The sequence below is a fragment of the Mustela erminea genome, chromosome 8 (genome assembly GCF_009829155.1).
Source record: "Mustela erminea isolate mMusErm1 chromosome 8, mMusErm1.Pri, whole genome shotgun sequence".
Lineage (NCBI taxonomy): Eukaryota > Metazoa > Chordata > Mammalia > Carnivora > Mustelidae > Mustela > Mustela erminea.
The window spans coordinates 29034765-29058350 of record NC_045621.1 but is presented as its reverse complement, the minus strand read 5'-3'; the positions used below and the strand labels follow the sequence as shown (position 1 = coordinate 29058350).

Here is a 23586-nt window from a genome sequence, read left to right as displayed (position 1 = left end):
TGGATGACTGGGAGATGGAGGGATGAGGACACAGATTCCTGCTGGGGGAGGGGCGGATGGGGAGGACAGATACCTGAAATAGGTGTCAACCGGGCAGGGAGGCTGATGGGGGACCAGAGGGCAAGGTCCAACAAGGGCCAGAGCCTCACGAATGCAGAAAGGAGGCCTGGGTACGCGGAGAACAGGGCAGGGCTCCAGGAATTTATTGAGCTCAATCCCTGTGCGTGGCTTCCAGGAGCTCGGGAAGATGGAAGGCTCCAGACTGGGGGGCTGGGGAAAGCCGGGGCGGGGGGCCGGGGTTGGATGGAGGAGAGGGGAGACCAGGTGGCAAAGAAGCCAGTGGACAACCCACGCCGAAGCTGCGGCCGGGGCCTCCCCGAGGGGTCGCGGGGGATTGCGGACGACGGGGCCTGGCTGCTGGGGGTGGTCTGCCCTTCGGTGCGGGCAGGGGCCGCCGCCCTCGGCACACTGGCCCGGGAGCCCCCCAGAGCGTGCCCGGCGGCTGCCCCTCCGCCGCTGGGTGGGGCGGGCGCGGCCCCGGCGCCCCCTCCCCCGGGGCCCGGCCGCGGTGACCCGCCCTCCCTTGGGGCGCCCAGCCCTTCCCGCCCCCTCCCGGCGCCGCCCGCCCCCGGAGCCCTCACCTGGAAACGCTTCTTCACCCACAGCTTCTTCATGGCGGGGGAGGGGGCCGCGCCGGCGGCCGGGCGAGGAGGGGACGGGCGGGGGCGGGGCGGAGTCGGAGGCGGGGCCGGGGGCGAGCTGGGGAGCGGGCTGGAGCCGGCGCCGGTGGCGGAAGGAGCCGCGGGGCCGCGGGAGCCCGGGCGGGGGGAAGACGGCGGCGGCGGCGGCGGCGGTGGCAGCGGCGGCGCCTAGAGCCCGCCCCTCCCCCGCCGGCCTGCACCCCACCTGGCGCCCCTTCCCTGGCCTGTTCCCCTGCGACCCCCGGGGCGGTGCTCACCTGCCTCCGCGTACCCCCACCCCGCACCTGCCTCCTGGGCCCTGGGCACATGGGGAAACTGAGGCACAGAAGGGGGTGCAGCGGTCCCTATGAGAGTTCGGGCCACCCTCTCATTGGCAGCCTGACGCGGCCTTCACGCCACCCCCACTCGCTCCCCGTGGGGCCGCTCTGGAAGGTCAGCCGCATCTCGACTTGCTCACTCCACAAACATGCGCACACTACCCTGTGCCAGGCAGTACCGAACTCGTGGCGGCCGGAACACGCCGCAGGGCCACAGCACCGGGTGGGGGCGCCTAGGTCACAAACGAGACAAGGGCCCAGGTGGGAGGGAGTTCCGTGCTGAAAGCAACTGAGACTATGAAACCCCCCAGGCTCCTCAGGAGAGCCAGAGAGAGGCCTGGAGTTTCCAGATGGTAGGTCCTCTGTCCTTGCCCCCTGCCACACACACACACACACACACACACACACACACGCACACACACACGCACGCGCGAGCACACCAGCTAAGGTGCCCAGAGATTCTCCTACTAGCCACAAATATGACCCACCTTCTCACTCATGGGTGTGTATACTCACCAAACTCTATTTGTCCTCCTCCCGTTCGGCACCGCACCACTGTGCACATTTTGCAACCCGAAACTCAATTCTCACCTCCCCCCCAACAATCATTATAACTAAGTTTCTTAAGCATTAACTGAGTGCCAGGCACTTTAAAAATGTTCCCCCAGGGGTGCCTGGGTGGTTCAGTAGGTTGGGCGGCTCCCTTCTGCTCAGGTCATGATCTCAGGGTCCTGGGATTGAGCCAGGCATCAGGCTCTCTGCACGGAGGGGAGCCTGCTTCCCCTCCCCCTCTGACTGCCTCTTTGCCTGCCTGTGTGCTCTGTCAAATAAATAAGTTTTTAAAAAAATGTTCCCTCATTCACAACAACCTCTTACGAACACTGAACTGCCTCCATTTAACTGACAAGTGACTAAGGCTCAGAGACAGCCTATCACTTAGCCAAAGCCACACAGGTTCTGCGTCTCCAACTGTCCTCTCCATCCAAGTCCTCATCCCAGCATACACAAGCAGTGCCACTCACTGTTAGCAGATTTTACTTGGCTTCTGAAGTTATGTGAGTTTACGGACTCCCCCCCTTTTTAAGTTTAAAGGCATATCTTATACATTCTGGGTGCATTCAGGTGGTCCTGTTTCCCAGACCCTCAAAAGCAGATGTCACACGTACAGACACATGACTCGGGACAAGCACTGAGAGCGGACATGTGTGTGTCCATGTCGGTCCCAGCCAGAGGACTCTGGACACCCTCAGGCGCTCTCCCTGCCCACCCCCCAATACACCCACTCACAGATGGGGGAGCTGAGTGAGGAGAGGGGGTAACTTGAGCCCCTGTTCCCCAGGAGAATCCGAGGGGCTGGCACATTCCATAGCAAAAATAACCAATGGGCAGCGGGCGTGAGTGACGGGACAGCTGGGCCGAGGACAGGCCTGTGGGATTCTGTGTTCCTGCTCTGGGTCTGCACCGCTCACCCCCACTGGGCTGGCCTGGGGTATGCTTACAGGGTGGGCCACCCCCAGCTGGCCCTAGATTGCCATCTTTTCCCCTCCGTGGCTGGACAGCTGTTCCCCTCTGCTATTTCCTCAAACCCAGACTCCCAATTTCTGCACCGCCAGCCTTTACCCTTCCAGAAAAAACCTATCTCATCATGCCAGGCCTGATCTCTCACACAGACCTTCCTCTGAGCCAGGTGAACCCACTCCCCTTCTCTTTGCATCCTTTCTTTCTTGCCTGGAAAGTCCAATTTCTCCCTTCCCCCTTTTTGCTTATCTTGCTCTGCGTTTCTGACACACAGTAACATTTTTACTTACTTATCATGTTTATTCCATGTTGTCTATCTCCTCTCACTAGGATGTGATCTCTAGGAGGACAGGAACTTGAGGGATCCCCCTGCCCCATGTAGCCCCAGCACCTAGAGCAGTGACAGGCCCACAGTAGGCACTAGATAAAGGAGGAGGGAGTGGCAGAGCTGTGGGCGGCAGGGATAAGGATAGTAAATCTTCCTGGAACAGCTCATTCATCCAGCCATCCTCCCTCCTCCGTCCTGACCCAGAGCCTTTTCTAAGAAATAGCTGGAGAAGTGGCCATCTCGAGTGCCACTCAGGATCTTCCTGGGAGAGCCTGCCCTGGCTTCAGAAAAGTTCTCCTGCGTGGGCTTTGGCTACTTGGGGGCTTCTCTGCTCCTGTGCGCTCCTCCCACTCTGGCTCCTCCTCCCCTCCCTGATGAGGACTGGGCCTGAATGGATGGCACTCTCCCTACCCACCCCAATTCCATACTCACTTTCCTCCTGGCTTTTCATCCAGACGTACCAAGGTCTGGTGGAAAAAAGTAACTGCAGAATATCCCTCAGCACAGGCTCTGGTGCATACCCCCACCTTTTCCTTGCCCTCTCTCCCTGTCTTCAACCTTTCCTCTCCTCTTCATGGCCTCAAGTCCCCAGCATGGTTCATGCCTACCTGTTGATCTTTGGCCCTTCCCATTGAAAGCAGAGTCTTCCAGAAGACTATGAAATATCCAGCTAATGAGGCAAGCACTGTCAGCTTGCCCCTTCTCTTAGCTGTGCCCTCTCCTCTTTACCACCTGTCCTTTAAACCACCCCCCAGCCACACATGTCCCAAGTGTTGAGAGTGACACTTGTTCTGGTCACTTGATTTGCCCGCAGCTCCTCAGCCCACACAGGTATTCAGATATTCTGAAGGAGATGAATGCCTGCCTACCTTGGAGACAGGGCCAGGAGATGGCTTCGGGGATAGGGTTGGGAGAAGGATGGTTCATGATGAAAAATCCTTGCCTTAGTCTTCCCATTCTTCTCTTTCTGAGGACAGGCAACGTGGACCTGAACCCCTATAGTTCTGGCTCTGTCACCCCATTAGCCATGCGACCTCGGGTAAATTCCCTCTTGGGACTCCCATTTTCTCCTACGCATAACCATCACTACAGTAATCTGGGTTTAGAAGATTAAATAATGAAATGAGATGGGGTGCTGTACCCACATTAAGGATTCTCCAAGTAGCCTGCCCATCTGCTGTCTTCACTATTCTTATGCTTTCCTCATTTCTACACCCTACATCCCACCCTCCTGTGTCCCATCCTCCAGATTCTCCAGCCGGCAGCCCACCTGTCTTCTCGAGGCCCCGCCCTCCTCAAGCCAGGTTGATATCCCTCCATCCTTGAGCGAACATCTCAGGCTTCAGGAGTGCCAGGAACCTTAGCATCACCGAGCCAGACAGCAATCCCAGCCAGGAAACTGCCTCCTTCTGCAGCCAGGGCCTGGCTGGGTTTCCTCGAGATCCCTGAAGTTCTCCTGCTGTGGATCCCAACTGAGAAAGTGTTCCATGAGTAAGTCTGAGCAATGCTGAGCTGCCTGTCCAGCTGCCCCTGACCAAGACCCGGAACTGGGCAGGTACTGGTTGAGGGGGAGGGACAATAGGAAGAGGAAGAAGCCAGGCTCACACAGTCAGTCCCCACCATCACCAAAGCAAAGCCCTGCCCTCCCCAAAATATGTGGGAGAGTCGTAGTAGTTAAATGCATAGTTCTTTGCAGTAGGACAGACCTCCTTCCATCCCCGCTCAGCCACCTTCTCTCTGTACCACAAGAATTGCCATTTAATCCTCTCTACCAGCTTCCCCAGGGGTGCTGTGGGACTTAAATGATATATCAGAAGATGGGATGGTATGTCACCTGCCACACAGTAGCGTGTAGTTATATTCATAAGCTAAGAATTATTACCAATTAGTAATAATTCTAAGACTGGTCTTGGGGCAAAGATTTCACCATTTGAGAAAAAGTTCTCAAATGTGACTTGCTGTAGCGCAATCCTCTTGCTGTATTAACATGACTGTCAAAAGGCCCCAGATCCAGTCCTCATGACACCCAGGGTCCTTTCCTCTGCCCACGCCTCTCAAACATGCTATTCCTGCAAAGTAGCCTGGAGACTGCCTTTGTGGCCTCTGTCTGGATAGGCCCAGTGGCATTCAGCCCTGCCAACCATGTTACCCAGCTTATAGAGGGATGTAGAAAACACATCTTGCAGGGAAACACAGCCATGTTCGGGGGGAGGGGGTCCAGCCTCCTATCACGCTCCTTACTTTTGGGGACCCCTAGCAGGTTAGGGGGCTCTCCTCCCAGAAAGAAGGCCTGGGCTACTGGCCATACAATGGACAGCTCCCCTCCTTTTCCTTTTCTCTCTCCTCCCTCCAGAATTCCTTGAGTAGGGTGGAAACCAGAAGGAATGGGTTCTTAATTCTGGAGTGGCCATAACTAGCAATATGTCTTCTGGCAGATCTTCCTCTGTTCTGGACCACAGTGTCCTCACCTGCGAAAGCTTGCATTTGGAGCTGCGGTTCTCTGTGGTCATTTCAAGTTGAGATAAACATGGCACTCCTCAAGGCTTCCTTATCCTTCCCTAATAGCTCTCTCCACGGGGCCCCTGGGTAGCTCAGTTGGGTCAGGGATCAGTGAGTGGGCTAAGCAGTTAAGTGTCTGCCTTCAGCTCAGCTGGAGATCCTGGGATCAAGGCCTGCACTGGGTTCCCTGATCAGCGGGGAGCCTACTTGTCCCTCTACCCCTCCCCCTGCTGCTCGTACTTGCTCTCAAATAAATAAAATCTTAAAAAAAAAAATGAACATTTTTTTAAAATAAAATGAAATCTCTCTCCCCTAGACTGTATTCTCACCAATCTATCATATCCTTTGATTTGATTAATATTCTGTTTTCATTTCCCTTTGGCCGGAGAGGACAAGAGCTAAGATCCCCAAGGAGTCTGATCCTTCCTCAGCTCACAGCCCTGTGAGGATGGGTCCCTTCCCCGACTCCAGGCTGGGATGGCCTGTACCTGGCCAAGTACAAAGCCGATCAAGAAAAGCCAACCTTGACTCTCTCTGCCCCAGGCTTGGCCACAGGGATTCTGAGGAAGCAGCGCTGAAGATGGTGGGAGGGTGGGCGGTGTGGGGTGAGGGAGAGAGCGGAGGTGCTGACACACAGAAGCTGAGCCCCTGCCGCATCTCCTGACATTCTGCTTCTCCGCCCCTCCTTTCCCCTCCAGCTACGGAGGTCTATCCTCCTTGTGCCTTCTCCTCGGCCTCCAGGGATGGACCCCCACCAACGCCACCCAGCTGGAGTGAGAACTCTCTCTTGAAAACGCCTGGGACACACTCAGTGATCCCCAAGCTCTTTGCCAGCCATAACCTACTCCCCCAGAATTCTGCTTCTCAACACTCAGTCAGTCCAAAGCTCTGTCTGAGGCTCTGTCTGAGGCCTGCGGAACAACTGGCTGGCTTAGGGGCTGAGAAAATTAAAAAGGAAATGCAGATACTGACCCAAGGAGAATCTGCCCCGGGGGCCTGAGCCCCATACCAGCCCCAGCAGGACCCTCAGTACCAGGCCCATTCTTGGTCCCCTCTCTTCTGCCTCAGATCTTCACCCATGAGCCTGGCACTGTACCCCGACATGGGGAGGGTCCCAAGCACCAGCCTGAGCATCCCCCTTTCCTGCCCTCTGAATCTCAGGCAGACATGGCCCATTGGTTTTCATACCATACTCCACAAACCCTCGTCCCTCAACTGCGTGTACCACCAAGCCTTTCCACAGCCTGCACAGGTACACACACACACTCAAGCACACACACACATGCGCACACATGCACACAGCCTCCCCCCCATGCACACACACACAGGCTTCTTATGGATTCTCAAGCCCTCAAGCATGTGGATTCTCATACACACTGGGGAGCCCCCAGGCCTAGGTCCTCCTCCTGGTGCTCTGTACCCTCTTCATACTCGTCTATCCACTGGCTTCTTCCAACTAGCATGGCGCGGATCACACCCACACGCCCCACTGGAGCTCAGACCCACCCCTCAACATCACAGTGGGACCCGGGGAGCTTGCCCCTCTTTCAGACGTGTGCAGACCCATGAGGTATCTCAATTCTAGGTTACCCGAGCTGATAAAGACAATTTTCTCCAGAAGATTTTCTCTCCCGACAGGAAAATGAGGAGGCCTTTCACTTTGAAATTCCAGAGAGGCCTTAGTGGGGGCTCAGGTATTTGCTTACCAAATGCTGACCCTTGACCTCTGACCTTCCTGTGAGGAGTCTCTCTACTTTGACACCCCTCCCTGCCCCCGAAAACACACATTTTCCTCTTGATTGGCACTTCTGGGTCTGCGGGGCCAGAAGCCAGAGCTCCTGGGAAGAGAGCTGGATGAACCGGCAACCTCCCCACGTGGCTCCTGCAGCCCTGGTCCGGGCTCTGAGCACCCCAGCCCACCAGACTCGCCGCCCTCCCCTCCCCTCCCCTCCCCCCACCTCCCCATTACCTCCGACCTCCAGCACCGTGAGAACAGCCTCACAGGAGGCCTGGCCCCGCTCATTCTGGGCCCTGCAGCTGTACACTCCGGCGTCCCGCGCCCCGCAGCTCCGCAGCCACAGGCAGCTGGGCTCAGGGGTCGGCAGGGGCAGGGGCTGCCCGTCCCGGAACCAGCTGAGGCTGGGCTGGGGCGTCCCGCTCACCGCCACCCGCAGCCGCACGTCGCTGCCCGCCAACACCGCCGCGTCCTTCAGGGGCCGCAGGAAGGCGGGAGCCCCGGCCACCGCCCCTCCGCCGGCCCCCACCTTGGCTCGCTTGGGGGGCACCCCGGGGCTGGGGGGTGCCCTCGTGCCCGCGTCCCCGCCTCGCGTGCCCCGGGCTTTCTGCATGGCCTCTGCGAGCTGGGCTGGAGGGGGTGGGTCTCTGGAACCTGACGGCCACGGGGGCACCCGCCGTGGGAATGGTGCCCTGGGAGATGAGTCCTGGGGGGCCGGCGCCCTGCCTTCCTGCTGCCCGCCCGCCTTCGGCCTGTGTTACCCAGAAGGTCACCAGGGCGGCGGTTGCGCCTCGGGGGCTATTTTTAGGCCCCCCGGCTCGGGTTGCGAGTGAGCAGTGGAGGGAGGGGGCAGCAGAGGAGGGGACTTGGACTCCTCGGCTCCTTCCCACTGTCCAGGAGCCCCTATCTCCAAGCCCCTGCTCCAACGGGGTCCCTGAGCACTTAGTCCAGGTCCCATCCCCTAGGGTGACCTGGCCTCCAGCCCACTCAGGAGTCTGGAGTCGGGTTACCCCTGGGCTTTATCCCATGGCCCTGCCACCCAGTCCTCAGGCTTCTGATTCCCAGCTGGAGGAGAGGGAGAGGAGGTGCTGGATGACATGTCTAAGAGGCAGATGGGGAAGCAGGCCCAAGTGGAGGTGAGCAGATAGCTGGGAAGAAGGACCAGTGGCCTCCCCAGCCTCCACGCCAGCCTGGTGAACTGTGAGCCTAGGAGCAGGGAGTTGGGTGGATTGAGGCTCCCAGATGGTCCTGCCCTTACGTGGTGGGTGACATCGAATGTCTCTCAACATCCAAGTTCTCATCTGTAAAAATGGATAGTTGGACAAAGGTTGCAACAGACAGAGAAGGGTGGGAAGGGCATTCCAGGCAGAGGAACAGCATGATCTAAATCAGAGCATGATGAAAGTAGATGACAAGTTCTAGAGTCAGAGGAGTTTGGAGGGATTGACCTGCAGGAGGGGTGGGGTGAGTGGAGGTGCTTGTTTGGCTCGCTAAGGTCTGATGGCTGTGGGTGCTGCTGGAGGGTGTTAAGCAGCAGGCTAACATAGTCAGAGCTGTGTTTTAGAAGGATCCCCCTTTGGAACCATGGTGCAGAGGGTGAACTGGAGATGACGGGGCAGTTGGAGGCCAGTTGCAGTGTGGTGCTTCAACGGGTTGCACTTCGACAAATATCAAGGTAGGACATTGCTGCTTTTAAAATTTCAAGCGATGGGCGCCTGGGTGGCTCAGTGGGTTAAGCCGCTGCCTTCGGCTCAGGTCATGATCTCAGGGTCCTGGGATCGAGTCCCGCATCGGGTTCTCTGCTCCGCGGGGAGCCTGCTTCCTCCTCTCTCTCTCTCTGCCTGCCTCTCTGCCTACTGGTGATCTCTCTGTGTCAAATGAATAAATAAAAAAAAATCTTTAAAAAAAAAAATAAAAAAATAAAATAAAATTTCAAGCGAGGGACACCTGGGTGGCTCATTGGGTTAAGCGTCTGACTCTTGACCTCAGCGCAGGTTCTGATCTCAGGGTCATGAGTTAAAGCCCCACTTTGGTCTCTGCAATGGGCCCAGAGCCCACCCCACTTAGAAACAACAACAACAAAAAAACCCAACCAAACAAAAATAGAATAAAAGTTCAAGTGAGACTTGTTTGACAAACAGATCACAAGTAGGCAGAAAGGTAGGCAGAGAGTGAGGAGGAGAGGCAGGCTCCTTGCTGAGCAGGGAGCCCAATGCAGGGCTCAATCCCAGGACCTTGAGATCATGACCTGAGCTGAAGGCTGAGGCTTTAACTCAATGAGCCACCCAGGTGCCCCTGTTCAAGTGAGACTTGTGATGGAGCCATTCCATACCCGGACTGGTGGGGGTCACATGAATCTGTGTATGTGGTAAATGCACAGATAGAATTATACACACACACACACACACACACACACGAGTGCGTGTAAAAGTGGTAAAATCTCAGGAAGGTGGGCGGACTCATGGCAATTTCCTGGTTGTGATATGGTACTGTAGTTACACAAGAATGTGCACGGACTGGGGAAAGCTGTCTGTATTATTTTTTATAATTCCACATGAATCTATAGTTATCGCAAAATTAAAAAGTTAGACAAAAGTTCAGGTGAGAGACCTACACTTGACCTTGAGCCTGAAGGGGTGAAGCCTGGGAAGGCAGAGAGGAGCCAAGGGAGGAGCCCTGAGTCATTCTGAGATGGAAAAAGGGCCTCACAATGTCACCTCATCCCCACCCTCACTCACGGAGACTGAAGTTCAAGTGTGCTTGTGTGTGTGAATGCGGAGGGTACAGAAGAGACCGTTGAAGCACTGAATTACATCCACGGGGATTAAAAACCTTGAAGAATGAAATTTCTGTGTTGTTTGAATGCATTTAAACCTACTCTTTGTGCTATTCAGTTCTTCGGGTTTTGACAGATGCAGAGAAATTGTGCATCTTCTACCTCAAGACCATACAGAACATCACCCTAAATATTTCCCTGAACATCCCCTTTGTGGTCGACCACACCCCCGGCAACCACTGAGGATAAGCTGAAGTCTTACGCATGAATGTAATTCTAAAAGGTAAAAACGCGGGGGAAGGCTTCACAAGCAGATGGAACATCAAGAACAAGGGAAGAGACTATTTCATTTTTAAAATTTTTTTTAAAGATTTATTTCTTTATTTACAGAGAGAGCGCGTGTGTGCATGAGTCAGGAAGAGCCAAAAAGTGAGAATCTTCAAGCAGACTCTCTGCTGAGCATAGAACCTGAGGCAGGGCTCCATCCCAGGACCTTGAGATCATAACCTGAGCCAAAACTAAGAGTCTGACACCCAATGGACTGAGCCACTCAGATGCTCCAAGACTATCTTAAAAACAAAAACAACAAACAATAACCCAGGGCACCTGGGTGGCTCAGTGGGTTAAGGCCTCTGCCTTCAGCTCAGGTCATGACCCCAGGGTGCTGGGATCGAGCCCCGCATCGGGCTCTCTGCTCAGCAGGGAGCCTCCTCCTCACTCTCTCTCTGCCTGCTGCTCTGCCTACTTGTGATCTCTGTCTGTCAAATAAATACATAAAATCTTAAAAAAAAAAATAATAAAACCCAAAGCCATCTAGCACTGGACCTCAACAAAATTGCTCAGAATGCATGCGGTGGGTGGTCTGTAAAGTTTGCTTGATTGGTTGGTGGGCTGGTCGGTTGAATACACGAACTGTGTGGTCCTGAGTGAGTCACTGAGCATCCTTCAGCTTCAGTCTCTTCATCTATAAAATGAGGTAGCTCGACTCAGGGTGTTTTCATTCATTTCACAAACATTCTTGAGTTCCTCCTTTGTGCCCGGTACTATTCTAGGCAGTAGGGATAGAGCAGTGAGCAAAACAGACAAGGATTCCTGTCCCTATGGGGAAAACGGAGCAGGGGAAGGGAGATGGGAGAATGACAGAGCTTGCACTTTCTAATAGGATGGCTGGAGCCTCCCTGGGAATGACTGAGCCCATCTTAAAGGACTGAGGAAGCAAATGGTGCAGATGTCTGGACCGGACTGCTTCAGGCAGAGCGGGGAATGTCCCCGGCAGGCTCCGACAAAAACCATGGCACCAGTGGGGCTGGAGGGAGGGGTGAGGAGGGTAGAAACATGAGGTCAGGTGGGTAGCAGGGGTCGGAAAGCCTAGCATCTTGTAGGCCATGGCACTTTTGTTCCATGTGAAAACCGGAAGTCATCTGAGAGGATTGTGAGCGGAGGAATTACATGATCTGACTTAGGTTGTTGTGATGGCTTTAAATTATTATATTAAATATTAAAATGAATATTAACTATTTAAAAGGGCCTGGCACAGGGCCAGGAACATGGCTTGTGTATCTCCTGGCTGAGTTTCTGGAATGGGGGCATCCACTGATGTGTGCTCTGGGGTTGTGTGGGCCTGGGTAGGGAGGGCACCGGCCGGGTGAATCGCTGGTGCCCTCTCCTGGAGGAGCCCACACTAGCTGTGACCCTCAGACTCTGGCCACGCCTGCCACCCAGGGCAGCTGGCTGCAAGGCGCTCATCTGTCCCTCAGAATGGGCCCCATAGTGCCCTGCGACCTGGCGCCGGGCTGGGTGTGTGCTGCCAGTCAGCCCTGCCTCGAGATCACAAGCCTATGGTGTCATGGAAAGAGATCTGGACTCCAGAGGCCAAGGAGCCTGGGGCTGGTTCTCCTCGGCCACAAGTAATGCTGTGAGACCTTGGCAGTTCCCCTCACCTCTCTGGGCTGCCGGTCACATGAGGCACTGTGCGCCTGGCACATGGTGAAAGGTCAGTGAATGTTCGTTGGATCCATGAAATGAAGTGGGGGCCATCTGCCTTCCCAGTAAATATTTAATTTAGGGAAAAGTAAATAAAAGTGCTCAGTGGGTATTCATTCAACAAGTACTTAAATATTTAATGAGCACCTTCTATGGAGCGAGCCCTCTCCCCGGCACCAGGGAACCGATGATGAGGAAAACGATGAAAACCTTCCCCTCGGTTAGCTGGCATTCTGGTGCTGAACCTGAGCCTAAGTGTCCTGGGCAAGCAGGTGAGGGGAAGAAGAGGGAGGGGTGAGTGGGTGGGAGGAGAGGGCTCGGGGGGCAGGGGAAAGAGTAGACAGAGAGAGCAGGACAGTGTCCACTGAGCCCTCAGTTCTTGGTTTAGGGACACATTTGCCTCCCATGATCCTTCCTACCTCACCCCTTGCATGGGGACTGAGTTGGTCTAGAATGGGTCCTCTGGGTCCAGTGAGAAGCTAGTCAGCCTCCATGAGCTCTCTTGTTTCCTTGTGATGTTTGGAATCTTACAGGAGAGGATGCAAGTGTGAGTGTCCCAAGAACAGGCAGGGGTTTCGCCATGGAGGTGATGGGGTGCGTATGTATGACCATATGGAACCCACATCTTTTTTGGCTTATTTTGTCCATTTTGAGGAGCACCATAGAGCCATGTTCCCCTGCCCTAGAGTCCCTGCCTCATAGTCCAGCTCCCAAGAAGATAGCCAAAGCAGAAGACTTAGAACCAGAGAACTTCTACTTGGGTTTTTTTTTTATGGTTTTGTTTTGTTTTGTTTTGTTTTTAAGATTTTTTTTTTTAAGATTTTATTTATTTATTTGTTAGATTGAGAGAGAAAGAGAGCACAGGCACACAGAGTCGTAGGCAGAGGCAGAGGGAGAAGCAGGCTCCCTGCGGAGCAAGGAGCCCGATGTGGGACTCGGTCCCAGGACACTGGGATCATGACCTGAGCCGAAAGTAGCCGCTTAACTGACTGAGCCACCCAGGCGTCCCAGAGAGGGAGAACATAAGCAGAGGGAGAGGGAGGTTCCCCACTGAGCCCGGAACTCCACGTGGGACTGGATCCCAGAACCCTGGGGTCATGACCCAAGCTGAAAGCAAACACTTAACCAGCTGAGCCATTCAGGCGTCTCCCCACACCCCCCCCCGCCCTTTTTTTTTTTTTTTTGGAAGATTTTAAGTAATCTCTATCTATACCGAGCGTGAGGCCTGAACTCATAACCCCAAGATTAAGAGGCAGATACACTCTACCACCTGAGCCAGCCAGGCACCCGGCATCAGAGGTCTTTTAGTCCCGGCAAGGCTCTGCTCAGAGAATGCTTCCGCGGGGACACAGGCTGGGTCTGAGCCTCCTCTCTTCTCTGAACAAGTGGGCAATAGTCACAGGAGACAGATGTGTGCCGAGGAGGAAGGCTTTCTGACAGACAGAGCTACCCCCAGCTCCAAGGGCTCAGGAGATAGTGTGTTCTCCGACCAGAGACGTTGAAGCCCAGCTCGGTGACTGCTGATTTAGGGTGAGGCTGGGAGACGACTTCTGTGTTACGGACCTCACTCCCTGGGGGACTTACCATCTGACTCTGAGAGTCTAAGATTCCTAGATTCTTCCCACTTCAGTGACTAGTCTGCACCTCAGCTTTTTTGGAGGGTAGGGTTGCCTCTAAGACCTTCCCTGACCTATGCACCCCTTTGTGCTTTATGGGCTTGATGAGTTAGATGAGTGAGTGTACTCATTCAAGGGAAAGAAGAAATCGCTGAGAGGCTCCTGAAATTACTCGCAGATACATACACCACCTCTTAGCCACCCTAGCCCAGCCTCACCCAGACATCTCTTTCACAGAGAGACCAGCTCAGGGATGGGAAGCCCCCCACTGTCCCTCCTCCTATATCCCAGGGTAAAGACATGACCAATGCTACTTGTAATTTCACTTGGAATTCCACTGTGGGTTGATGGGAGTACTTCTAGGGTTTTCAGTGTTCATCCCACTAGGGCACTAGGGGGAAAGAAATGATCACGGGTCGCCAGTGGCAGAGGGTGGAGACCCGGGATGTGTCCGCGATGCTCCCCAGGCCAAGCTGAAGAGTACCACAGAGAAGGGGGCCTTCTTATAGGGACGAGCTGCTGAGCCCAGAGGGAAGGGGTGATTTCCGAGCAAAGGGAGCATCCAAGGAGAGGGAGAAAAATAGACACACCAGAGAGGCTTTGGAAGTTTCTGGAAAAGGCCAGTTAGGAAAGTCAGACTAAGGAACTTAAGACTAAAGCTCTATTGGGTTTTGGATTCTTTTTTTTTTTTTCCGCTCCTACAGATTGTCTGAATTTACTATTTTTATGATTTCTACCCTCTTCCCCTCTCTTTTAAAGAGTTACCTCCTTGATCTGTGAGGACTAAGTTGAAGGTGGAAGCCTATATGGATCTATCAAGCTTCCTAAATCTTGGATCCATCTGAAATTTATTTTTTAGAAGGAGTGAAGAGAGACAGGCTTCACTCCCATCCCCCCGTGGCTACCCAACGGCCCCCAAGTCTATATATTGAATCATTAAGCATCCCCCACAGAAACCTTTAACATATCCATGTTAATATTTTGTTCCAGGATTTCCTTTTTTTTTTTTTTGTATGTCCTCCACTCCCCTCCCCCATGCTTACCAAATTCTCCCCAAATTTCCCTTTTGTATTTTCCTTGAGATTGCATTGCATTCAAAGTCTTGGTTAACATAGACTGAAATGATATCTTCAGAGAATTTCATCTTCTCCGAAAATAAGATAGAACTTTCTATTTTTCTTAACAGTGTTGTTTTTCCTGAATCGGTCCTTGTCCCCAGAAGGTGCTCAGGCAGGTTTAACAGGAAGGGGCTGTGAGCTGTTTTGGGGAATAGGAGAGCCCTATTTCGGAGCCAGGCGATGCCCTTCAGAAAGAACAGCAGGTGGTGTCCCTGGGGCCTGATGATCTGAAGGCCCAAACGGGGCCCAAGGGGGCATTCCAGAAATTGGGGCCTAACAGGAGGTATTCAAGGCTCCCTAACGAAAGCCCCCTGCCCAACTACCCTCCCATCCTAGGCCACATACACACAGCAAGGCTGGGAGTTTCTGGGAACAGCAGGGGTGACAGGCCCTGGGGGACGGTCTGAGCTCTGAGGCGGCAGGAAGGCAGCATCCATCCCAAGGGGTGGGGCAGCAGGGCCCTGGGGGCCCCCAGAGGCGACCAGGCAGTCAAACAGCCAGGGACGTGCTAGGCTAGTACTTCTCTTTTTATTGTTTCTGTCCAGAGGCCCCTGCTGCAGGGGAGGGGTGGGCACAGAGGGGGGCACCCCTTCCCCTGCCTGAGACCGCTCTCTGCCTCTCTCCTCACTTCTCCTCTCCAGCATCTCGCCCACCCTCTCTCCTTCTGAATCTCCTGCTCCCACAAATGGCACCTTCGGGGGTTCCCTCTTGCAGCCCCTGCTTTCTAAGCCCACCCTGGGAAAGGAAGGGGCCTCGGGGTCCGTGTCAAGCCCCCATTCCCACAGGGGCTAGTCCTCTAGTCACCTGCCAGGCTTGCTGGGGAGGCTGCCCTTTCTCTCTGCCCCAGGCTAGGGAGTAGGGAGTGGGGAGGTCTCCAGGCTCCATCCTTGGTCCTGTGAGGTCCCAACGCCCTGCTCTGGGGCCCTCTCCAAAGGTAGAGGCTAGGGCCTGACGTCCCAGAAGTGGGAGGGGACCGGTCTGCTCTGGTTCCACATTGGTCCTGCCCAGCATGCGCGAAAGGCAGCTAGGAGCCAGGCTCACACATTTCCAACATCCAGGACTCACACGGCTGGGGCTGCCTGTGCCTGGGCAGGGGGGGGCCATGTCCCCTGTGGGGGCCATGTGTGGTGGTGGGGGAGCCAGTGTCAGAGGCTGTGAGGGGAGCATTGTGGCTGGGTGTGGTGCCCTGGGATAGAAGGAGGCTGGCTTTAGGAGGCAGTGAGGACAGGGGCCAGGACGGTCTCGGGGGGCAGAGGGGTCTCTGGCTTTAAAGCACTTCGTGTTGTTGCTGTGTGGCCTCGCTGACAACCTGGGGAGGGAGAGAAGCCCAGTCCAAACCAGCGCCAACAGGAGAAAGGGGCCCCAGCCCTGGGTCCTCCCCCGACTCCGATGTAGCAGGACCCCCTCTCCCTCCAGGCAGGGCCTTGAACCAGCACAGCTGGTGGAAGGCACCTGGCTGACCGCCTCACAGACATACCCCAGAGCCCCCACCAGGCTAAGGGAAGCAGGCAGATGGCTCACCTCCCCATCCCGGGTCTCGATGGTCTTGATCATCACCGTCTTCTTGGTGTGGACCTCAGAACCTCTTTGCTCCGGGCTTGTTTCTGTAACAGACCCATCCACACACTCAGCCTGACCAAGTCCAGGCCTGGGCCACTCCAGGGACTGGGAGTCCCTCCCTCGTCCCATGGGGTGGAGCCCAAAACATTCCTACCCCCTCAAGATGGGTCTATGACTTTTTCAGCAAGACTTTATAGCCTGTCCTTGAGCTCTACAGATGCCGGGGGCCAGTCCCATGGCTGAGACAGGCTCAGGAGCCAAGAGACGCTGATTCAGGAGAGAGGAGGACCCCTGAGGCCCCAGGCCATCCAACATTCCCACTCCTCACACATGCCCTCACTCGACCTCCACCGCTGGGCTCCAGCACAGCCTTGTGTGAACTTGTACCCTGACAGAACCCCAAACCCAGTCCCAAGATACTCTTTGGAAGGGCCTCATGGTACCCAGCCCCTCTTTAAGAGTCCAGATGAGGGGTGCCTTAGCGGGGGTGCAGTTGTTAAGCTTCGGACTCTTGGATTTGCCTAGGTTGTGATCTCAGGGTTGTGAGATCCAGCCCCACATCGGGCTCCATGCTTGATGCAGAGTCTGCATAAGACTCTCTCTCCTTCTGCCCCCTGCCCTCTCTCTCTCTCTCTCTCTCATAAATAAATAGATCTTAAAGAGAGAGAGAGAGAGGCCAGATGAATAAACTGTGTCTTAATGAAAGAGAGACAGACAGGAGTCGGTTATGGATTCATTGTGCTGGCGGCCAGTCCCTTGCCTCTCTATGCCTCAGTTTCTTTGCCGCGAAACACCAGTCACGATGTGCTATCTTGGCCACAGAGCCACTGATTTGAAAAAGCATTAAGCAGTTTCAATTGCAAGGCTCACACTTGGGTGTCTGCATAAACTACTGAAAAAAAAAAAGAGGTTCTGAGTTTTCTAGGGCGGGTCAAATTTAAGTCCTGGGTATTATGAGTTTGGTGTTCATGAATTTCCTTAGCGAGCCGCTAGCCTGTGACGAATGTCATAACTTGGTGGGGCACAGCATGTAATTTTCCCGACAGGAACGAACACTGAAGACAAAAAAGGTTTGATCTAGGAAAGGCGACACTGCCAAGCCAAGGAGTCCGATTTGCTTTCCTAATGTTTCATTATAGTGTGTTTTTCTGTTCTCTGGGATTGGAAAGCCACTCAATCTGCATATTACTAATGTCAGAATGGCAGAATGCCCCTGGAGCTCCTTCTTTTAATTGTCTGGCTTTGCTAAGGTTTGGCTTCTTTTTTTTTTTCTTTTAAAGCCTGTGTCCAACATCTTGCTCCAGCAAACTGGAGGTGTTCAGCAAGCAGCTGGTGGGAGGTGGGGTGGGGTGGGGTGCAGGGGGGTGCTTGGCAATTTGCCAAACAGACAATGGCTGGTGGCGGGGCGCCTTGTAGTCCAGGGTGTATGGTTCTAGATGCTGCCAGACCCCCAAGGCCAGCCCTGGTACCTTCAGAGTTTGGGTATATTGGGAATCGAAGCTGTTTGCCGATGTCTGAGACTCCCAGAAGGTGCTGGGGACATGCTCAATACAGTATAATACCATGGAATATTTAAAAGGCTCTGTTAGAAGGTGCCTCTACCTAAACTTCCCCAACCACCTGCAGCTGCTCCCTTTCTCTGTCCCAGACCCCAGCTCCATCCCCCTGGTTCCATTCCCCCTCCCAGGCTGGCCTTGGGCAGTGCCCAGGCTGGACTCCTGCCCCCTGCCATTCCAGTGTCCACCTGCCAACATGCACTCACCTCGGAAGTTGAGAGCAGAGAAGGTCTGGATGGGGAGGTTGATCCTGAAAGGGGAGAGATCAAGCCGCCAAAGGGTTAGGGCTCTCTATATCTCCCTGTGACCACGCATCAAAGCTTGCCCTGATCCTCAACAAAGGCCACTGTCAACTGTCCCTGTCCCACTGACCTTTCACGTGGCTAAGAGCATGGGGTCAAAGGGCAACTCCAGCTCTCCCAGGACTGTCCCTTTCCATCTCTGAACTGCTGGCCTGACATCCATACTCCCAACACCCCTGCCCTCTCTAGGTCAGCAGGATCTCCTTCCTCAGGTAATTCAGGGTATACGGATAGCAATTGTAGGCCACAGCCATTGTGCATGCCCACCAGGCTGGGAACTGCTGGCCCACCCACAGAAGGGCGAGTTCCAGGGTAAATGCCATCCCCGTTTATGACTAGTGCGGGGGAAATGCAACACATCTCCAGCTGCCTTGAAAGGTCATTACGTGTAGATGTAATTCTATGAACTCTGATCTCTCTCTGTGCGCAAGTCTGTATTTAAGCATGTCTGCTGATTGTTTTAAACTTTAGACATCATCGTTTTTATGAGTATCCATAAGCGTCATTTTTTTGAGTAATTGACCTGTGTTAAACTGATTAGGTTTACCTACAGTGAAATACACAGATCTTAGTCTGCAATTTTGCAATGAGTTTTTTTTGTTTTTTAAAGATTTTTATTTTTTTGACAGACAGATCACAAGAAGGCAGAGAGGCAGGCAGAGAGAGAGAGAGGAGGAGGAGGCAGGCTCCCTGCTGAACAGAGAGCCTGAAGTGAGGCTCCATCCCAGGACCCTGGGATCATGACCTGAGCCGAAGCCAGAGGCTTTAATCACTGAGCCACCCAGGTGCCCCTGCAATGAGTTTTGATCAGCGTCTACATCAACGGAACTATTAGTCTAAATTGAGATACAGAACATTTCCAACGCCCCAGAAAAGTTGCCTCGCATTGCCTTTTAGTCATATGTCATTTTTGGTGTCTAGAAGTGAGTTGCTCTGAGCACGTCATGCTATCTTTTCCTAAAAGCTTGTGTGTGTGTGTGTGTGTGTGTGTGTGTGTGTGTGCACGCACGCATGCGCCCTCTGGCACAAGTCTGCCCTCTCCTTCTTAACCTGTGTCTCAGGCTCTCTCTTTGTCTCTCTCAGCCCCCTCCCTCTCCTTGCTCATCATTCCCCACTCTGCTCTCATCTCTCCCTTGACTGGCAGTAATATTTTATTAGTGGTTGCTGAACATGGTTTTATGCTTCTGGCTCTTAATTCTGAAGGTGGATGAGGGAATACTTCTATTTCTCTTTTTATAAAAGCTATTAATTAAGTCACTTTTTACCCAGGTGGCCTTGGTTAATTCTCTGCAATTAGTGGTGTGGTGGCCTCCTGTATAAAATTGTTTCCAGATCTCGCTGGTGATCCTGAGCCCCTCCCCAACCCCAGGGGTATGGGGTGGGGGTGCAGGAATGCACCCCTCGGCACTCCCCAGAATCCCAGCGCCAGCCCCTCACCGGCTTTCCTCGCCCTCCAGCAGCTTCCGGTAGGTGGCAATCTCCACATCCAGGGCCATCTTGACATTGAGCAGGTCCTGGTACTCTCGCAGATGACGGGCCATCTCATCCTTGAGGTGCCGGATCTCTTCCTCCAGACGCGCGATGTTGTCCTGGTAGCCGCTGGCCTCGCTGGCAAAGCGGTCTTCCATCTCTCGCATCTGCCTCATCAGTGAATCGTTCTGCAGGAGAGGGACACCCAGGTAAGGAGAGTCATGGAGGGGTGGGCACCAGGGTAGGGGCTCAGGACGGGGACAGACACAGCCTTGGAGCTGGGGTGCAACCCCACATGGTCAGGTCCGGGAGTTGGCACGCTCTTCTGAGCTAGGGAATCCTAAACTCAAGTGAAGTCTTCTGGGGAGACCCAGAGAATAGAAGTCATAAAAGGAAGCATCCGTGTCCTTCCTCTCCACCCTCACCTAGGAGCCCCCTGACTCCTGAGAGTTCAACTGAGAAGCCACCTGTCTGTTTTCACCCCTGTGGGAGGTTTGAGGAGATAGAGGCCCAGAGAGAGAGTCTCAGATTGAGAGTGGGAGCGGCAGGCTGGAAGGACTGGGTGGGGCGAGGTGGGCAGGCACTCACGGTGCCCTTGAGGGCGTCAATCTCGCAGGTGTAGGACTGGATCTGGTGTCGATACTCCATCATCTCCTGCTTGGCCTGGCGCAGTGCGTCGTTGTTCTTGTTGGCTGCCTGGGTCAGGTCGGACACCTGCGGGCAGGGAGTGGGACCGAGATGAGGAGGCTGCAGGACGCAGGGCAGGGATGGTAAGGGAGCCTGGAGACCCTGGCTCACTCTCCTCCCCACGGAGAGAGCCACAGGAAGCACCTCCAGATAAAAACGAAGGGGAACGGAGGGGCCAGAGCCCTCGAGCCAGGTTACCCACCTTTGACTTGTACCATTCCTCAGCTTCTGAGATGTTCTTGGCCGCGATGGTCTCATACTGAGCCCGGATGTCCCTGAGCGCGGCGGTGAGGTCTGGCTTGGACATGTCCATCTCCACCTGGACCTGCTGTTCCTGAAGCTGGGCCTGTAGCTCTCGGATCTCCTGTAGGGCATAGCTGGGCTTCAGGGCTCTGCCAGGCCCCACCCACACAGCACCCTCACACCCCCTCCCCTATTCCCCAGCCTTGCACTGCCCCTCCTCCTTTCCAGCTACTCCTACTAGAGTCTAAGGACCTTGAGGAGGAGGGCTGGAGGCATACCTCTTCATGCACTTTCTTGAGGAACACGATTTCCTCATTGAGAGATTCAATTCTGCGTTCTAGGTCAATCCGAGCGAGAGTAGCCGCATCCACGTCCTGGGAGTGGTCAAGCGAGAGGGAGAGGGTCACTAAGAGCCCAGGCAGGGCAGAGGGAGACCAGGGGCCCCTGGGGTCAGAGGGGGTAAAGCTGCTGGGGGACCAAAGAGGGCTCACCGCTCTGAAGGCAGCCAAATTGTTCTCTGCTTCTTCTCTCAACTGAATCTCTTCTTGCAGCCTGGCCAGAACAGACAGACAGACAGAAAAGAGACGGTTGGTGAGGATAAAACCAGCTGTGGGGATAGGCCTGGTGGGGGCTGCCCAGGGAGTGGGGCTCAGGCCACCCAGAGGAGGCCTGGCTCCAGGGTAGACACGAGAGGCCCTGCCCACCCCGGGAGGGGACAGGAAGTGGCCCAATTTCTTCCCCAGAGTCACACCCCGGAAGTCTATGTCCCCAACCAGACTGTGACCTCCCTGGGATTAGCGACTCTGTCTATTCTATCCACCTCCACGTTCCTGGTTCTCAGCCCCAGTCTGGCCAACATAGGTGCTCAATTATTGTTTGTGACAGGGGTGGTAGGACATTGATTCCGCTCACTCCTGCTGTCAGAAGCAGGACCCAGGAGTACTTGCTCTATTCTTGTTGACTTTTCCTATTGGAAGCCTGGTGGAGCCCGCTATCAGGCTCTGGAAGCTTTCAGGAGCCTGCGGCTTGCTCCCTCCCCTTTCCTCTAGCTTATCCGTTCCCTTAGTGAAATGGCACAGCCTCAGCCCAGCCTAGGGACTGAGATCTGCTCTCTATCCACCTCCCCTCACCCCGGGGTTTGGGGTAGTCTGATCACAGATGAGCTGAGAGCTACCACTTAGATTCCCCACCCTTTGCCCTTCCCAGCTTGCCCCAGATTTTCCTTGTCTCCTATCAAACCCCCTCTCCCTCTGACTGTACCCGGGCCTCCTCCCTCTGCTCATCTGCCAGTCCCCCATGGACACCACCCTGACATCTTAAGACCCTTTTAAGGGGCTGTCCACAGGCCTCAGGTTTTCCATTTGCACCCTATGATGTCCCCAAGAAAAGTGCTTTGCAGAGTAAGAACACGAGGGAGAGACCCGGGAGTCCATCTCTCCTGGGGGAACACCAGTAGATGACTCTCTCCCCGCAGGAGGGTGGGAGAGAGTCCCCGGTGCGTGGGGCTGGGGAGATAGTTGCTGACAGCTGCCCCCCAACCCCCAGGCCTCATCCCGCTCCCAGCCCGCGGAAAGGGGGTTCCGGGAGCGCCAGGTCCTCACTTGGCCTTGAGCCGCTGCAGGTCGTCCAACAGGTTGTCACGCTCTACGTCCACGCGGGCGCGCTGGTTGGTGAGCACCTCCACCTGGCGCCGCAGCTCGCGCAGCTCCTCCTCGTAGATCTCGGCAACCCGGGTGGGCTCGCGCCCCTTGAGTCGGTTCACCTCGGCGGCGAGCGCTGCGTTCTGCTGCTCCAGGAAGCGCACCTTCTCGATGTAGTTGGCGAAGCGGTCATTGAGCTCCTGCAGCTCCACCTTCTCGTTGGTGCGCGTGGTCAGGAACTCCTGGTTCACGGCGTCGGCCAGCGAGAAGTCCAGCAGCTCGCCCGCGCCATAGGAGGAGGGCGCACGGGCCGACCCCAGCCGGCTGGCTCGCAGCGCCCCCAGACCCCCTGCCCCGCCCGACGTGCGCGACACCTGGTACACGCGGGACATCATCGAGCTCGAGGAGCCCTTGGTGCCGAAGCCCGCGCGCGGGAACACCGGTGAGCCGAGCGGGGAGACGAGCGGGAAGCCCCCGGCCCCGCCGAAGGTGCGGCGGTAGGAGGACACGCGCTGGCTGGACGAGTAGGCCTGGCTCATGGTGGCGGCGCGCGGGCGAGGCTGGGCGGCACGGAGGAAGCGGCTGCGGGAGGCGGCCGACTGGAGAGTGGATGCGTCGAGGGGAGACAGGGCCCCTTAGCCGTCTGCACTATTTGTATCCCTCCTGACATCAGCCCCCGCCGCCCCTCCCCTGACAGCTGCAGGATCCCGCTGTCCTGCCAGGAAGGGCGGCCGCTGGCGTGGGGGCGGGGAGGCCAGCTCCCCCGCAAGAGGCCTGCGCCCCTTCGCGGGTGGGAAGGGGCCCGCAAGAGGTGTGGGACAGGCTGGAGGACCTAGGAGGGCAGAAGATGGGCAGGCCTGCCAACCCTTTCACCGAGGAAGCAAGCCTGTCTGGAAGCCCTAGGCAGCCTCTTTCTGCCCTTGGGTGCCCGCCTCGCCCTGGGGGATAGTCAGGGGAGAGAATGGAACAGAGGTTTCCCCTTGGTTTGAGGGTGTCCCTTTCGTTTGGAGGGGAGACTTTGTGAAATTTCCTGGAGGAACAAGGCCTAGTCCCCAGAAAGCCTCCAAAGTACTTTTTTTCCTCCCTAAGGATTCTCTAGAAGTGACAGAGGGTTGGGAGAACTCAGGAAAGACTGGCACCCTCCAGCCAGGCATGGAGCAAGAGAGTCTCTAAGCAAGGAGGGAGGGTGGGGGAGTAGCCCGGAGGGGCGTGAGGGGTCAGAGAGCAGTCCTGGCCAGAGGCGCCTCCTCAGGTATGTCCACTGGCACCAAGATTCTAACCCTGAGCCTCAGTTTCCCTCTGGGCTAGTGTAAGCTCTTTTCCTCCCCCTCTTCAGGGTAGGGCAAAGCCTCAAGTTTATAAACAACAGGGTGATTTCCAGAAAGAGCCCGGGAGCCTCTCAGTTTCCAGTTACTATGCATAGTCACCCCCACACGCCAACTTTACCGGGCTTCTGCCCCCTTGTGCCCACCCCCACGCCTTCTCTGATTCACCCCCCTACTCCCATCACCCACACCCACACACACCAGGGGTTTGT

At 55.4% G+C, this 23586-nt stretch overlaps 2 protein-coding genes and 1 long non-coding RNA gene across 10 annotated transcripts in view; 1 reads left to right on the top strand and 2 right to left on the bottom strand.

Moving 5' to 3' along the window:
- Window positions 1–7883, bottom strand: part of SPEG (striated muscle enriched protein kinase) — a 55825-nt gene extending 47942 nt beyond the window's left edge. For 3 of the 8 annotated variants that reach the window (XM_032354895.1, XM_032354897.1, XM_032354896.1), the window contains exon 1: window positions 7333–7880. In XM_032354895.1, coding sequence (XP_032210786.1) covers window positions 7333–7711 — 379 coding nt within the window. In that variant the 5' untranslated portion in view covers window positions 7712–7880. Of the gene's footprint in view, window positions 1–641; window positions 740–2826; window positions 4435–7332 lie in introns of those variants that run through there. The other 5 variants (XM_032354898.1, XM_032354907.1, XM_032354908.1 and 2 more) reach the window with 4 other exon arrangements.
- Window positions 7884–8152: 269 nt separating this feature from the next.
- LOC116597337 lies at window positions 8153–10367 on the top strand. Its single transcript, XR_004288565.1, has 4 exons — window positions 8153–8234; window positions 8663–8773; window positions 9993–10157; window positions 10265–10367. It is a non-coding gene; the product is annotated as an uncharacterized LOC116597337 (long non-coding RNA).
- Window positions 10368–15179: 4812 nt separating this feature from the next.
- On the bottom strand, window positions 15180–22724 carry DES (desmin). Its single transcript, XM_032354894.1, has 9 exons — window positions 22011–22724; window positions 20901–20961; window positions 20688–20783; window positions 20369–20530; window positions 20068–20193; window positions 19447–19667; window positions 17914–17957; window positions 16113–16195; window positions 15180–15900 (listed from the first exon to the last, which is right to left on the bottom strand). The coding sequence occupies exons 1-9, from the start codon at window positions 22586–22588 to the stop codon at window positions 15859–15861; spliced, it is 1413 nt and encodes a 470-aa protein (XP_032210785.1). The 5' UTR covers window positions 22589–22724; the 3' UTR covers window positions 15180–15858.
- Window positions 22725–23586: the final 862 nt, after the last annotated feature.

Coding starts and splice junctions, on each gene's coding strand:
- DES (XM_032354894.1), bottom strand. CDS start 22,588: ATGAGCCAGGCCTACTCGTCCAGCCAGCGCGTGTCCTCCTACCGCCGC. Junction 20,962..22,010: donor CTGCAGCGGCTCAAGGCCAA/GTGAGGACCTGG, acceptor TGTTCTGGCCAG/GCTGCAAGAAGAGATTCAGT. Junction 16,196..17,913: donor CTCTGCTCTCAACTTCCGAG/GTGAGTGCATGT, acceptor GGTCTGTTACAG/AAACAAGCCCGGAGCAAAGA.